The 13,474-nt window shown below is 44.3% G+C and overlaps 1 protein-coding gene across 1 annotated transcript in view; it reads left to right on the top strand.

Annotated features, from left to right (window-relative positions):
- Nucleotides 1-12,265, top strand: part of LOC147899441 (biotin synthase, mitochondrial-like) — a 30,263-nt gene extending 17,998 nt beyond the window's left edge. The window contains exons 5-6 of the mRNA XM_087378015.1: nucleotides 11,282-11,421; nucleotides 11,581-12,265. Of these exons, the coding sequence (XP_087234141.1) occupies nucleotides 11,282-11,421; nucleotides 11,581-11,901 (461 nt within the window). The 3' untranslated portion in view covers nucleotides 11,902-12,265. The remainder of the gene's footprint in view (nucleotides 1-11,281; nucleotides 11,422-11,580) is intronic.
- The last annotated feature ends 1,209 nt before the right edge of the window (nucleotides 12,266-13,474 follow it).

A 13,474-nucleotide genomic window follows, 5' to 3' on the forward strand; every position in this document is an offset into this window, starting at 1 on the left:
GGGGAATGTGTTGGGGCTGCATTGCATCAGAATGGTAATGTAGTGGCTTATGAGAGTAGGAGACTCACGGGATGCAGAAAGATATTTGGGAATCTATGAGAAAGAGTTATTGGCTGTAATTCATCCATACATGGAAGCACTATCTTTTGGGTGCAGATTTTACTGTTAAAACAGATCACCAAAGTTTGAGATACTTTTTGACTCAGACCAAGCTTTCCGAGAAGCATATGAAATGGGCAAACATGCTGTCAATGTATCATTTTCAGATTGTCCATACCCCAGGAATTTGGAACAGAGTGGCAGATGCCTTGTCCCGAAGACCCCAGGTCAATAATGTGACTATTGCTTATCATCAGGACCTAGAAGGCATGAGGGAGCAATATGCTAGTGATGCAGATTTTGGTGAGATTTTACAGCGAATGCAAGAGGGGCAATCCACCAGTCACTATTCCTTGAAAGATGGGTATCTAATGAAAGATGATTGCCTATGCATCACCCAGGAGATGAGGAAAAAGGTTTTGGAGGAATGCCATGCACCTCCCTATGCTGGACAGAGAGGAATTACAGCAACAACTCTAGCACTAGAGAGGTATTTCTTTTGGCCAGGGATGCGGAAAGATATACATCAGTTTGTTACTGAATGCCTTACGTGTCAAAAAATAAAGTATGATAGATGGAAGGCACCTGGCCTACTTATGCCTCTTCCCGTGCCTCAGGCACCATGGGAAAGTATTACAATGGACTTTATTTTTGATTTGCCAAGATCAAAGTCAAGGAATGATGGGATTTGGACTATCATTGATAGATTCAGCAAGCAAGCTCATTTCATTCTGGTTCGCAAAACCATAAAGGCAGATCATATGGCTAAGCTTTTCATGGCATAGATCTTTAAGCATCATGGTATGCCTAAGTCCATTGTTAGTGATCGAGATCCTAGAATGACCAGTCTATTATGGAGAGCTTTATTTGATAACATGGGGACGAATCTGAATTTTTCTTCTTCTTTCCATCCCCAGACAGATGGTCAAAGTGAACTAGCAAATTCTACAGCATTGGATATGCTGAAATGCTACGTGGGTGACCAAGGTTCAGACTGGGAAAAGTACCTACCATTGGTAGAGTTTGCTTACAATAATATAGTACACAGCTCTACAGGGAAAGCCCCCTTTGAGGTCATTTATGGAAAGGTGATACTGCCACCTATCCTGAGGACCAAGGATGAAATATTTGCAGTTAGATCTCAAGGAAGGGGATTGGGTACTTTTGAAGTTTGAAAAAGCTAGGCTTAGCAAGTTTAAAGGCAAACAGAAAGTGTATGCAAAGTTATCTCCCAGATACTATGGCCCTTTCAAGGTTACAGAAAGAATAAATGAGGTTGCATACAGGTTATCATTGCGAGAGCATTGGAGGATTCACAATGCATTCCATGTGAGTCTTCTAAAGAAATTCCAGGATGTGCCAACTTCGGTTGGAGAGTTGTGCCAACTTCGGTTGGAGAGACTTGGCTATAATTAAGGTGCCTCGACCCTTGGTCAAAGCTCCTTAATTATGATCAAGAGCGTTGACTTCGGTCAACCAGAGAATAAATATATATTTTTATATTTGTTATGTGTGCACATGTGTTCAGTGGGGATGCCCACCGTGACTAGAACTAGTCCACAATGTGTTGTTTGCATGCAAAGCGCTAACAATTAATGGGTGCCATGGTGGTGCGCTTTAATTAATTGTTGCAGGTACTAGGAAGAGTTATTTTCCTAAGTGCTACGGGAGCCTAATTAGAGTCTAGGAGGCGGTTCGCGTGACCAAGTGCTTCGAAGACTCCAGAGTTTCCCTTAGTGGCATGTAATAGGACTTAGTCTAGATTTTAGACAAGTCTAGATTTTAGACAAGTGGCATGTTGCCAAATTGAAATGAGCTTGAAGCTCTTGTAATATTGATTTTTCACGTTGGATTTTTGTATCAGGCAGCTCTATGCTGAACTCTTGTAACAGATTCTCTCTTCAAGAAATAAAATACCTTCGGGGGGGGTCCAGCTGACATGTTGTCCTGGGCCCTAGCTGTGTGTAGAGAGAGAGAGAAAGAAAGAAAGAAAGAAAGTGTATTATTGTCCACTAAAGGCCAAAATGGGCCCATGGGACATCAAGAACTCTGCATACAAGATAGCACAAAATCAACGTGCCACAAAGAAGAGGCATCGTCGAATATCATCTAAGTGCTATGCAATACAATGCAAGTGAAAGTACATAATGTCAAATCTGAGCCCAAATACAAAGTAAACTAGATGCAAGGAAACCGCCCCTGGGTGCAAAATGGGGGGATGAGTACAATATGCCAATGCAAAGATACAAGTCCAGGTGTCACGGAGTCTGAGAACCAAAATAATACTAGAAATCCTGTCCATCGACTCTGCCTCCTGCTATGAGAGTACAAATCTGAGCAAAGGTGAGGTGAGCGGCTGGTGGGGCGAGATCTCCATGAGTAAGTCTCCTCCGAAAAGCTGCCATCATCCTGGATCGTCTGGAGATGAAGCGACGAGTACGTCCCCTATGTAACAAGATCCTGCGGCGTCTACAAACCATCTCATATGTACATCCACAGGGTGGAGGCATGTGTCCTGTGTGAGCTCTGACCTCCTCGTGCTCCTCCTGGTCTCTGTCCTCTGGTATAGCGTGTGTCTGAGCTCTATCAGGCTGGGCTCTATCACGCTCCGCTCTGTGCTGATGGTCTCTGAGGTAGTCTCGTCGAAGCATAGTGGCCTCCCTGACATAAAGAGCTAGGCAATGCTGATCCTCGTAGTCCATCACTCGTATGAGAGAGAGAGAGAGAGCTCTTATGAGTGTTTCTGCAGTAAATTATGAGCATGAGGCTCCATGAGAGAGCCAGCGATTCCACAACATTACAGCTGATCTAGCTGCAATCCTTACGAAGGAATGGCATGCCTTGGTAACAATGGAACTTCTACGCTCCCTCTGGGGCCTGGCTACCATCCCACAGGTGAACACTTGGCGTGTGTTTTGGAGTCGGGAGACTGTTTTGAGTGTGCACCTTCAGATGTCCTGGGCTGCCGAGCATCACTGTACATCATTTTGTGTCGACTATTGAACCCATCCTATGCAACAATCATGTGTGTGATCTTGCCCCATCTGCTCAAGACTCCATGTGTTACTTGCCAAAGGGAGAAGATCCTCCATGGCTGGTGACTGGATCCACCACATCATTTCAGCCTTCACCCTTCAGGCCCCTTATGAGGAGCCTTCATATAGCATAGATGGAGGGCTTAGGGAGGAAGTAGCCATGAGCAGTGTTGTTGCAACTTCATGCAGGATGGGGATCTTGCAGTCTCGAGGCCTCCATTCATCTTTGGGGATTGTGCACTATGTGGGGCTCGCAGTCTTGAGATCTCCATGATCTTGGGGATTTTCCTCTCCAGCTGTACCTGTAGACCACATTGTAAGGGGGCACCATCTGTTTCTCATAGGAAGGACATACTGATTCAGCGTGTCTGTACATCATGGAGGCCTTGGTAAGAGTAGTGCCAACCAGTTGCTCCAAATAACTGTAGCAGCTGTGCAAAATAGGAAGGCAGCTGTTCCATTGTGAGGGGCAGCATATCCACGAGGTACTGTGCTACCTACCTGCGCTCAGCTTCACATTAAAGCCATATGTATAAAGCTCGTAGTTAGGAACACCTAACAGTGCAGCAGCGGAAGACTAGCGCACAAGTAAACTCCAAGCAAACATATAGATCTGCAGAGGTAAGTATGGAAATGTAGACAGCCAAATACCATGTAATATAATGCTCCAAAATAGGACACAAATGTTAATTCGCGAGTGTCTACACCTGCAGCATAGAACTGCTCTTGCCTGGCACCAAGATAGGTTTGCTATATTGCTCCAACAGTCTGCCTCCTCCTCTGTTCTGCTGTGTGCTTCATAGAGCTTCTGTAGCTTTCAGTGGATGAGGGGAGGGGCTTTCTCATGCCCTTTATATTAGGGAGGGGCTGGTCTGCAACCCCCGCCCCACCACGCCCCCCACCATGTAGTGCCCCTATATCTGGCTGGCCCAGAGGCTGTAGATCTTTCATGGTGGCCAGCCCTGGTCTGGCCTCGCACTGATCTTATGTGAACCTGGCTAAGTAGACTGTGGCCTAGGTCAGGCCTGGGCTTTTTCTTTAGCCCCTGCCATGGGGCTTTCCTTGCCACTAGGGCTTCCCCTTTCCATGCTCACTCAGCCCTTTATGCTTGGACAAGTTTGCAGCCTCACCCAGCCATCTATGCTGGGCCTCAGATGCCATTCAAGTGGCAGTCTGCTTGCAACCCATGTGGTAGCCTTCCTTCCATGTTGATCTGCCCACGTGGCACCTTGACAACATGCCCACATGTCAGCCCACGTGGCACCCCTCCTTCCATGTTGATCTGCCCATGTGGCACCTTCAGAACATGCCCACATGTCAGCCTCATCACACCTTTTCCTATTGCAGAAGTCGTGCCCCCTTGTCTTCCTCATATGGGAGCTCATAGGTGGGGCACTGACCCAGTGTTACGCTCTAGCTGAGGTGGCATGACCTCGGAAGAATCAGTCGACATTTCCCTTAAGGATCTACGTTTGTAATATATTTGTTTGCGCTTCATGTAAATGATCGGGAGGGAATTAATGTCAAGGTCCTAGGTGAGGGCTGATAGCACCAGACTAGGTGGATTTAAGGCTAAGGGCCTAATGCAAGAAATGTGCCTAGGGGCAAAGGATTTCAAAGTATCCCAAGAGAGGGGTAAAAAAAAAAGATGCATTAGGAAAGGCCCTATAATGATGGCATGTGGCATCTAGATCCATCTAGGGAGATGGGGCTTGTTGGAGTTAGTGAGAGAATGAGAAGGGACCTTCACGTATGTTTCAGATTTTGATTTTCTCTGTGTGTACTCTCACGCTCCAGCAAGGTTGGCTGGGTGGAAAGTTATGGTGCTAGCTCCCGTGATTATCAGTAGTTAGTTGAGAGTATGTAATATTTGGTATCAGAGCTCGGGGAGGCGAGCTTGGGAAGTGATAGCGTGAGGCTTCACGGTAGCCAGCGTGACGGGTTGTGAGCGTGGACATACGAACTGAGTCGCAGGATGGTTGACGAGAGTCGAGCAATAGCCAGCAGCGTCGTGATCTCGGTATCGGTGAGCAGAGCGTTTGACGTGACGTGAAGCTCGTGGACGATGTGACGACGTGACTGCATACAATTGACGCACATCTGTGCGGGAGGCCCGTATCCAAGGCGTATGTAGAGCGCAGGCTGCTAGTTGATGGCAGCGTAATCTGAAGCGATCGTGTCATTTGGTGATGAATTGATATTCGGTGGTCCTCCCGCGCTGGTAATCAGATCTCGGTGGCGGTTGACGCAGCAAAATCCTGATAGCTAGTGCGAGCTGTGTGCAGAGGCGAATCAACCACGGAGCTTTCTTTGGCATTCGCCAATTCTGTGTTTTTTTTTCCCGACCTTAGTCTTTGTTGATGCTCCGCTTGCATGAAGAGGTTCTCGTGGAATATTTAGTCTGCATGAAGGTTGGATGCCATAGCAGGGTACATAGCAGACTTGGGATTCTTTTGACTTCTTCAAATTCCTGTGGACAATCTAGGAGATTATGCTTGTGCATATGCCTTTGTGATAAAGCCAGTTTGTTTGCAGGAATTTCCCTAGTATAGGGAAAGGCGGTATTTGGATATATGCCTGTGTCAATTACCTAGTCAGTATAGTTGTCAGATTGCAGGTATTCCCCAGTATAGGGAATTGTGTCAGTTTATAAATACAGTGTCTAGCGGTGTTTATTTATTTATTAAAAAAAAAAAAAAGCAAAACACCCATTGACCTGAATGGAAGCAGAAGAAGCAGCTTCCAGGATGGACCCTGTAGGGTCAGGAGTCTGGCCGACCCAGCAGGTGTCGCGCCCAGTAGTTCACACCTTATCTGGCAGGATTGCATTACTTGAGGATGCCTTGCAGCAGATATTAGCGCAACAGTTACAGGCAAATGCAGGGCAGTCTGAACTTAGAAGAGTGATACACAGTATGTCTGCCAGACCTTCTCGAGATGAGAAAGGAAAGGCTCCGATGGAACCGGAGTCTAGTGTCTATACGGTCGAGCCTAGGAGGGCTAAAGTACCTAATATTGCCAATTATAGGCCGGAAAAGTATTCTGGTCGTTTGAATGACCGTAGTTCTGATGTCATTGAGACCTGGTTACACAAATGGGACGAGGCGTTCGCCATTTGTGAAATCAGAAATGATATCAAGAAAATCCGCGAGGTCATCTACATGTTTAGTGAGGCAGCGGATCGGTGGTGGATTAAACAACAGAAAGATGGTATTGCATCCACTACCTGGGAGGGGTTTAAAAGGGAATTTAGGAAATACTTCTTACCTCCTGACGAAGCATCCTGAGCTTGGGATCAGTATAGAAACCTTCGTCAGAGAAATTTGTCAGTGGCAGAATACACTGATAAGTTTCGAGAGAGCGTAATGAAGGTTGATGAACCCCTATTCCAAGTGAAAGATTTCATATTTGGATTGAATGATCGGATTAAAATGGAAGTTCGGGCTAAGTATGCGAACACGTTGGATGATGCAATAGCCATAGCCCTGAACTATGAAGATGCCAAGGGCAGCAGGCCAAGTGGGTTTGCGCAGGTCGGAACCCAGTATGGGTACCAGAAGAAATCTGGGTTTAAGAAGAAGTGGATTAGTAAAGGGAGTGGTTCTCAGCCGAGTGGTCAAGCTAAGCACGCGAAACCAGCTGAAACTCCTAAATCAAGTACCACCATTGGAGTGAAGAGGAAAGTAACACCAATGGCAGCCCGGGCTTGGTCAAAGTCTCCCTTAAACCCAGAGCAAAGAGAAAAAGCGAGGAGAGAAGGCTTGTGTTTTGGTTGCCTTCAGCCTCATCAGTGGAAAGATTGTCCACGAAATAAGGATCGTTGGATGGTTGAGATGGTAATCTTAGAATGCGACGTGGAAATGGAGGGAAGTCCCAGAGCGGAACAGATGTAGATTCCGCTAGCGGGATCTTCTCAGAGGTCAGTACCTTGTTTGTTATGTGTGTCTGTTGCTAAGCTAGTAACGAGTGCACCTGATAACATCCTATCTAAGCCCGCAGCAACGGGGTATACAGCCTTTAATGATACGGAGTTAATTAAGATGAAAGGGCAAGTGGCCAATCATGATGTCATTGTGTTGTTTGACTCGGCGTCAACTCATAATGTAATTAACTCTAAGTTCGTGAAGAGGCTGAAGTTAAAGACTAGCCTATCTGACTATGCGTATACAGTCAGGATGGCAGATGGAAGTTCAACTGAAGTATGGGACCAAAGGGTTACCCAGTCGGAGCTTCGTATTCAGGACTATGCTGAGAAGCTTGATTTTGAAATGACTAAGCTTGCTCATGCGGATATAGCCCTGGGTAAGGCGTGGCATTCTAGAAAGAATCCAGCCATTGATTAGAAAAAGCACGTATATCAATTCAAGATGAATGATGTGCTGTATGTCTTACGAGGTGAGAAAGATGTATCTCAGGGACCGTTGGTTTCCGTGATGGAAATCCGAAAAGCTCAAGAAGAGTTTTTATTCCTTTGTACAGCATCGGTAGAGCCGGTTGATGATTCTTCGCCTAGCACTGATGTTGCGCAAAGTGGTGAAATGGCCAAGCTGGCTGATCTTACAGCAGAGGAGTACTCTGACTGTTTTAGGGATGAGCTACCTTATGGATTACCTTCAGAGCGGAATGTTCAACATAAAATTGAGCTTATCCCGGGGGCAGAACCTGTAAATAGACCTCCCTATAGATTAAGCTTTACAGAAGACGCTGAGGTGCGAAGACAACTGGAAGAATACCTCAAGTTGGGGCAGATTCAACCTAGTTTTTCACCTTTTGCTTCCCCAGTGATATTAAAGAGGAAGAAAGATATACTTTTCGCCTCTGTATAGATTACAGAGCATTAAATAATATCACTGTTAAGCACAGGTATCCGATGGCTCGGATCGATGATTTGCTAGATGCATTGCATGGGGCCGTAATTTTCAGCAAGATAGATCTTAAGTGTGGCTACCATCAGATCCGTATTAGAGCCGAGGATGTGCATAAAACCGCTTTTAGAAGCAGGTTTGGTCATTATGAGTTTTTGGTAATGCCCTTTGGACTTACCAATGCTCTAGCTACATTCGTCATGCTTATGAACGATTTACTACGTCCGTATATCGGAAAGTTTGTAGTACATTTTATTAATGATATTCTGGTATTCAGTAAAAGTATTATTGAGCATCGCGAACACTTAAGAATAGTGTTGAGTACTTTAAGGAAAGCTAGTCTTTATGTAAATCAAAAGAAAACTATAGTGTGTATGGTTAGACTTGAATATTTAGGATTCATAATTACTCTAGAGGGGGTAGAAATGGATCTAAAGAAAGTGGCTGCGATACTAACTTGGCCAATCCCTCAGAGTCTGACCGCTTTGCGATCATTCTTGGGATTCGTCCAATTTTATAGAAGGCATATCAAAGGATATTCCGAAATAGTATCGCCATTGACTGATCTGACCTCAAATAAAGTATCTTTTATATGGGGATAGAATCAACAAGAAAGTTTTAACACCATAAAACAAGCTGTGGTCACAGGACCGGTGTTAAAAATAGTTGATCCCCCAGAAACCGTTGTTCTTGGAAACCGATGCAAGTGGCATTGCGGTAGGAGCAGTTCTCCTTCAAGACGGAAGGCCAGTAGCCTTTGAAAGTAAGAAGCTTTCTCTCTCAAAGGAATTGGCCAACTCATGAATTAGAGTTGTATGCTGTTGTCCATGCTTTGAAAACATGGTGACATTATTTGTATGGATCAGAGTTTTATGTGGATGTTGATCATGATACTCTGAAACATTTTTGTAAACAACCTGACTTGAGAGGCCGCCAAGCTAGGTGGGCAGAGCTCATGCAGGAGTTTAATTTGACGATTCGGTACCGAAGAGGAAAAGATAATAAAGTTGTTGATGCGTTGTCACGCATTATGCATAACATGAGTTTCACGGTATTAGAGAGTGCTCTAATGACCGAGATTAGAGAAACTCAAAAGATGAACGAGTTTGTCCAGAGTCTTTGGCCTAAGGCTCATGTGTTAAAACCCGGGGAAACCGAAAAGGATGACCTGGCATCCAGAAAAGGCCCCATAAGGGATGGTATGCTGAAAAGAAATGGCAAGGTAGTAGTACCTAATCAGAATGATCTCAGGCAGAGAGTCATTCGACAGTGCCATGATAGCCCATGTGCGGGACATCCAGGAGTTGAGAAGACATATGATCTCGTGAAGCGAGATTTCTTTTGGCCAAAGATGAAAAAGAATATTCATGAATATGTGACACGTTGTTTTTCGTGTCAGGTAAGTAAGGCTGAGCGGGTGAAGCCACCGGACTTTTACAGCTCTTGGAGATACCACTAAGTAAGTGGGAGAGCATTTCCATGGACTTTATTGTAGGTCTGCCTACGACACAAGGTGGATATGATTCTATCCTTGTGGTGGTTGATCGTCTTACCAAGATGGCTCACTTCATTCCAACTAGGGAGTCAGTTAGTGTCCCGCAAGTGGCGGATTTATTTATTAGACATATATTTCGTCTGCATGGATTACCCAGATCCATAGTGTCGGATAGAGATGTCAAATTTACCGGTCATTTTTGGACTGCGGTATTTGAGACACTAAGGACTGAGTTGGGAATGAGTAGTGGGGATCATCCAGAAACGGATGGTCAGACAGAAAGAATCAACCAAAATTTAGAGGATATGCTTAGAGCATATGTGTCATTGAGGCAACATACATGGGACAAGTGGTTGCCATTGTTGGAGTTTGCCTACGATGATAGAAAACATTCCTCTACAGGGTTCAGTTCGTTTGAACTGAAATATGGTTATAGACCTGCAAATCCAACCATAGTTGGAGTACCTTAGAAAGTGCCTAGTGCCGCGAACTTTGTGGTTCAGATGCGGGAGATGCTAGCACTTGCGAGAGCTAATATCCGCCAGGCTATGGATAGAGCCAAGGCGTATGCGGATGAAAACCGGTCTATAAGAGAATTTAAGGAAGGAGAAAAAGTTTTTCTCAGAGTTCCTTTGCACTCGAAGTCGTTAACTTCAGGAGAGTGTGCTAAGTTATCACCTCGATATTGTGGGCCGTGGTTAATTCTAAAGAGAATAGGCAAGGTAGCCTATAAATTAGAATTGCCACAGGGTTGTAAGGTGCACCCAGTGTTTCATGTTTCTCGTTTAAAGAAATTTTTGCATACTGGTGACTCACTAATTGAAGGTGTGGTTTTGTTTCAGGAGATAGAGGATAATGCAAGACGCAAACCAACAAGAATCCTGGACCGAGGAACAATGCAAGTGCGAAATCGGAAGATACCCACGGTGTTGGTTGCATGGCATGGTCAGCCTCTATCAGAAGCTACTTGGGAATCCGTATACCAGTTGCGGAGAGTGTTCCCAGACTTTATCATCGAGGACGCTGATGTTTGAAGAGGGAAGGAATGTTACGCTCTAGCTGAGGTGGCATGACCTTAGAATAATCAGTTGACATTTCCCTTAAGGATCTACGTTTGTAATATATTTGTTTGCGCTTCATGTAAATGATCGGGAGGGAATTAATGTCAAGGTCCTAGGTGAGGGCTGATAGCACCAGACTAGGTGGATTTAAGGCTAAGGGCCTAATGCAAGAAATGTGCCTAGGGGCAAAGGATTTCAAAGTATCCCAAGAGAGGGGTAAAAAAAAAAGATGCATTAGGAAAGGCCCTGTAATGATGGCATGTGGCATCTAGATCCATCTAGGGAGATGGGGCTTGTTGGAGTTAGTGAGAGAATGAGAAGGGGCCTTCACGTATGTTTCAGATTTTGATTTTCTCTGTGTGTACTCTCACGCTCCAGCAAGGTTGGCTGGGTGGAAAGTTATGGTGCTAGCTCCCGTGATTATCAGTAGTTAGTTGAGAGTATGTAATACCCAGCTTCCATTACACATCCATATTGGTTAATGAATGTGCACGGATTATTGTTCTTGGGTTCCATGCATGCTACATGTCTCATTGAATAGCCTTCTATGGGCTTGAATAGGTTCTATTAAAAAAAAAAAAAAGCTTTATTTCCTCGCTGCTGCAGACGTGCAAACAAAACCTTCAGAAACCTCAAATTTTTAAAACCTGAAGCATTGCGGTTCTTGGATGTCTGGTTCTGCTTTTTGCTTAGTTTTACTTGTCTTGTGAACCTTCCTGTTTGCAGGTGGTATAATAGGACTTGGAGAAGCGGCAGAGGACCGGGTTGGCTTGCTGCATACTTTGGCAACTCTTCCTGAACATCCAGAAAGCGTGCCCATAAATGCCCTACTTGCTGTAAAGGGAACTCCACTCCAAGATCAAAAGGTTATAGTTCTCCTTGCTTTCAATGCTGCCTATGTGAAGTTGCAGCAATGATGTTAATCTCGTTCCTCTTCTCTTGAGGACATGTAATGTAGATTTCAGCATAACAATTCATTTTTTTCGGATTCATATAGACATCTAATAATTTTTTGGGGGTGACAGCCAGTTGAGATCTGGGAAATGGTTCGCATGATTGCAACTGCCCGTATTGTAATGCCTAAGGCCATGGTTCGGCTTTCTGCGGGCCGAATCAGATTCTCTCAGCCAGAACAGGCATTGTGCTTTATGGCTGGTGCTAATTCAATCTTCACTGGAGAGAAGCTCTTAACCACTCCAAACAATGACTTTGATGCTGACCAGGAAATGTTCAAAATCCTGGGTCTGATTCCCAAGGCGCCTAATTTTGATCAAGGCAAAAGAGCATCTCCGGAGGTAATGCAAGGTGATGAGGAAGCAAATGTTTCTGTTGCAGTAGCACAGTAATGTGGGCTGTCCAAGCTGAAGTTGACACTAACCCACTGAGGAAGCTGTTCACGACATGTGGTTATGCTTACACCTAATGCATCATGCAAGAGTCTCTCTTGGGAGATGAATAGCTGAATTTTGAGGGTCCCCATTCGCTAGTTTTAATTTTTGTCCCTGATTGGAACACCACATGCTAATGTTACACTCTTGCAAGATGCATTGGCAAAGTGGTACTTACTGTCCTTCGAAACTCAAGGAGCTTGAGTTTCTGATTGATTTGTTTGAATTGGGTGGAATGTATTATGGAAGTACACAAAGAATTGTTCACTATCCAAAGAACTAAACAGGCTTACGTTGTCTTGAATAAAGTTTCAGAGCATCATTTTGGCTGATAAATACCTTTCTTGGTGTTTTAATCTTTTGGAGGTGAAATTTTGGGAAAGCAATATTTGTCTAATGGGTTCCACTCACTTAAGCATCCCCAAGCTATTCGGCCTTGCTCACTTTGAATTGTGCTGGTGATAAAAGTGATGGCTGATCTTTCTACAGGGTCATCATTGGAAGCAAAGGATCATGCTTCCATGGTCTCAGCCTCAAACTAATGTTCATCGATCGAAAATTTCTGTTGGTTCATTCTCGTTCCTTGTCTAAGCTGACCACCCTATACTGTTTCTGGTAGACCGTCAGGTACCACAGCCTTTTGGCCTGCTCAATACAGCACCCTTGTGGTTTGCTCACGTTGTCCCCAGCCCCATTTTCTGCTCCAAGTTCTCCATCCCTGGCTTTTGGGCCCTTCAAGGACTGCTTGCAATCACAGCACATCAAGCTCAATTGTGTCATCCTTGAGCTGCCCAGATTGCAAGAGCTGCAGGGATCATGAGTTTCCTACTCCAGGGTGGTGCTTCGAGTTGCTCGGGAGGTCATGAAACTGAGATTTGTGAGACCATTTAACACACCAAATACTTTTTTTGTTTAGAAGTCGTTTTCACTGGCATTGAAGCACCCGTCAAGGTGTCAAGGTGAACTGTCTTAGATCAAATTTGGGCATTTCAAGACATCATCTACAAAAGGAACCAAGCAAACACTACTAAGACAAACACAAGCTTTGTAAAGCTGGTTTTGAATCTAAACAAAAGCTGGTTCACGCCACCAACTTCAGGTCGAAAGCAATTGATGTAGAAATGTTAGTTAAGCTAGGCAATATGAATTTTGAGATGTGGAATTATAAAATGGAAACAAACTTATTTTGCAAGACTTGGTAGGAATGCATCGATGGTCCCATCTAGAGACCTAAAGACCTGCAATCATCTAAACAAATAGAGAGCGAAATCATCTAAACAAATAGAGACCAAACTAACATATTGCGGATAACAAAAGTGAAATGGGATATATCTACAACACTATGAGCATGATATATTCAAAGACACCAATGATTAGTTTTTAAGGATGATGGCATTACATTTTTGTAAACTTATAATTTGATTTAATTAAGTAGAGGATCTCTTACCGTAACAATGGAAATTCACATAGAGGATAATAAAGTCTTAGAATAGGTTATATTTCAAGGCCAGCGCTGCATAAAGAAATTGTA

The sequence above is a fragment of the Dipteris shenzhenensis genome, chromosome 8 (genome assembly GCF_047967505.1).
Source record: "Dipteris shenzhenensis isolate YYH24624 ecotype China chromosome 8, Dip_SZ_1.0, whole genome shotgun sequence".
Classification (NCBI taxonomy): domain Eukaryota; kingdom Viridiplantae; phylum Streptophyta; class Polypodiopsida; order Gleicheniales; family Dipteridaceae; genus Dipteris; species Dipteris shenzhenensis.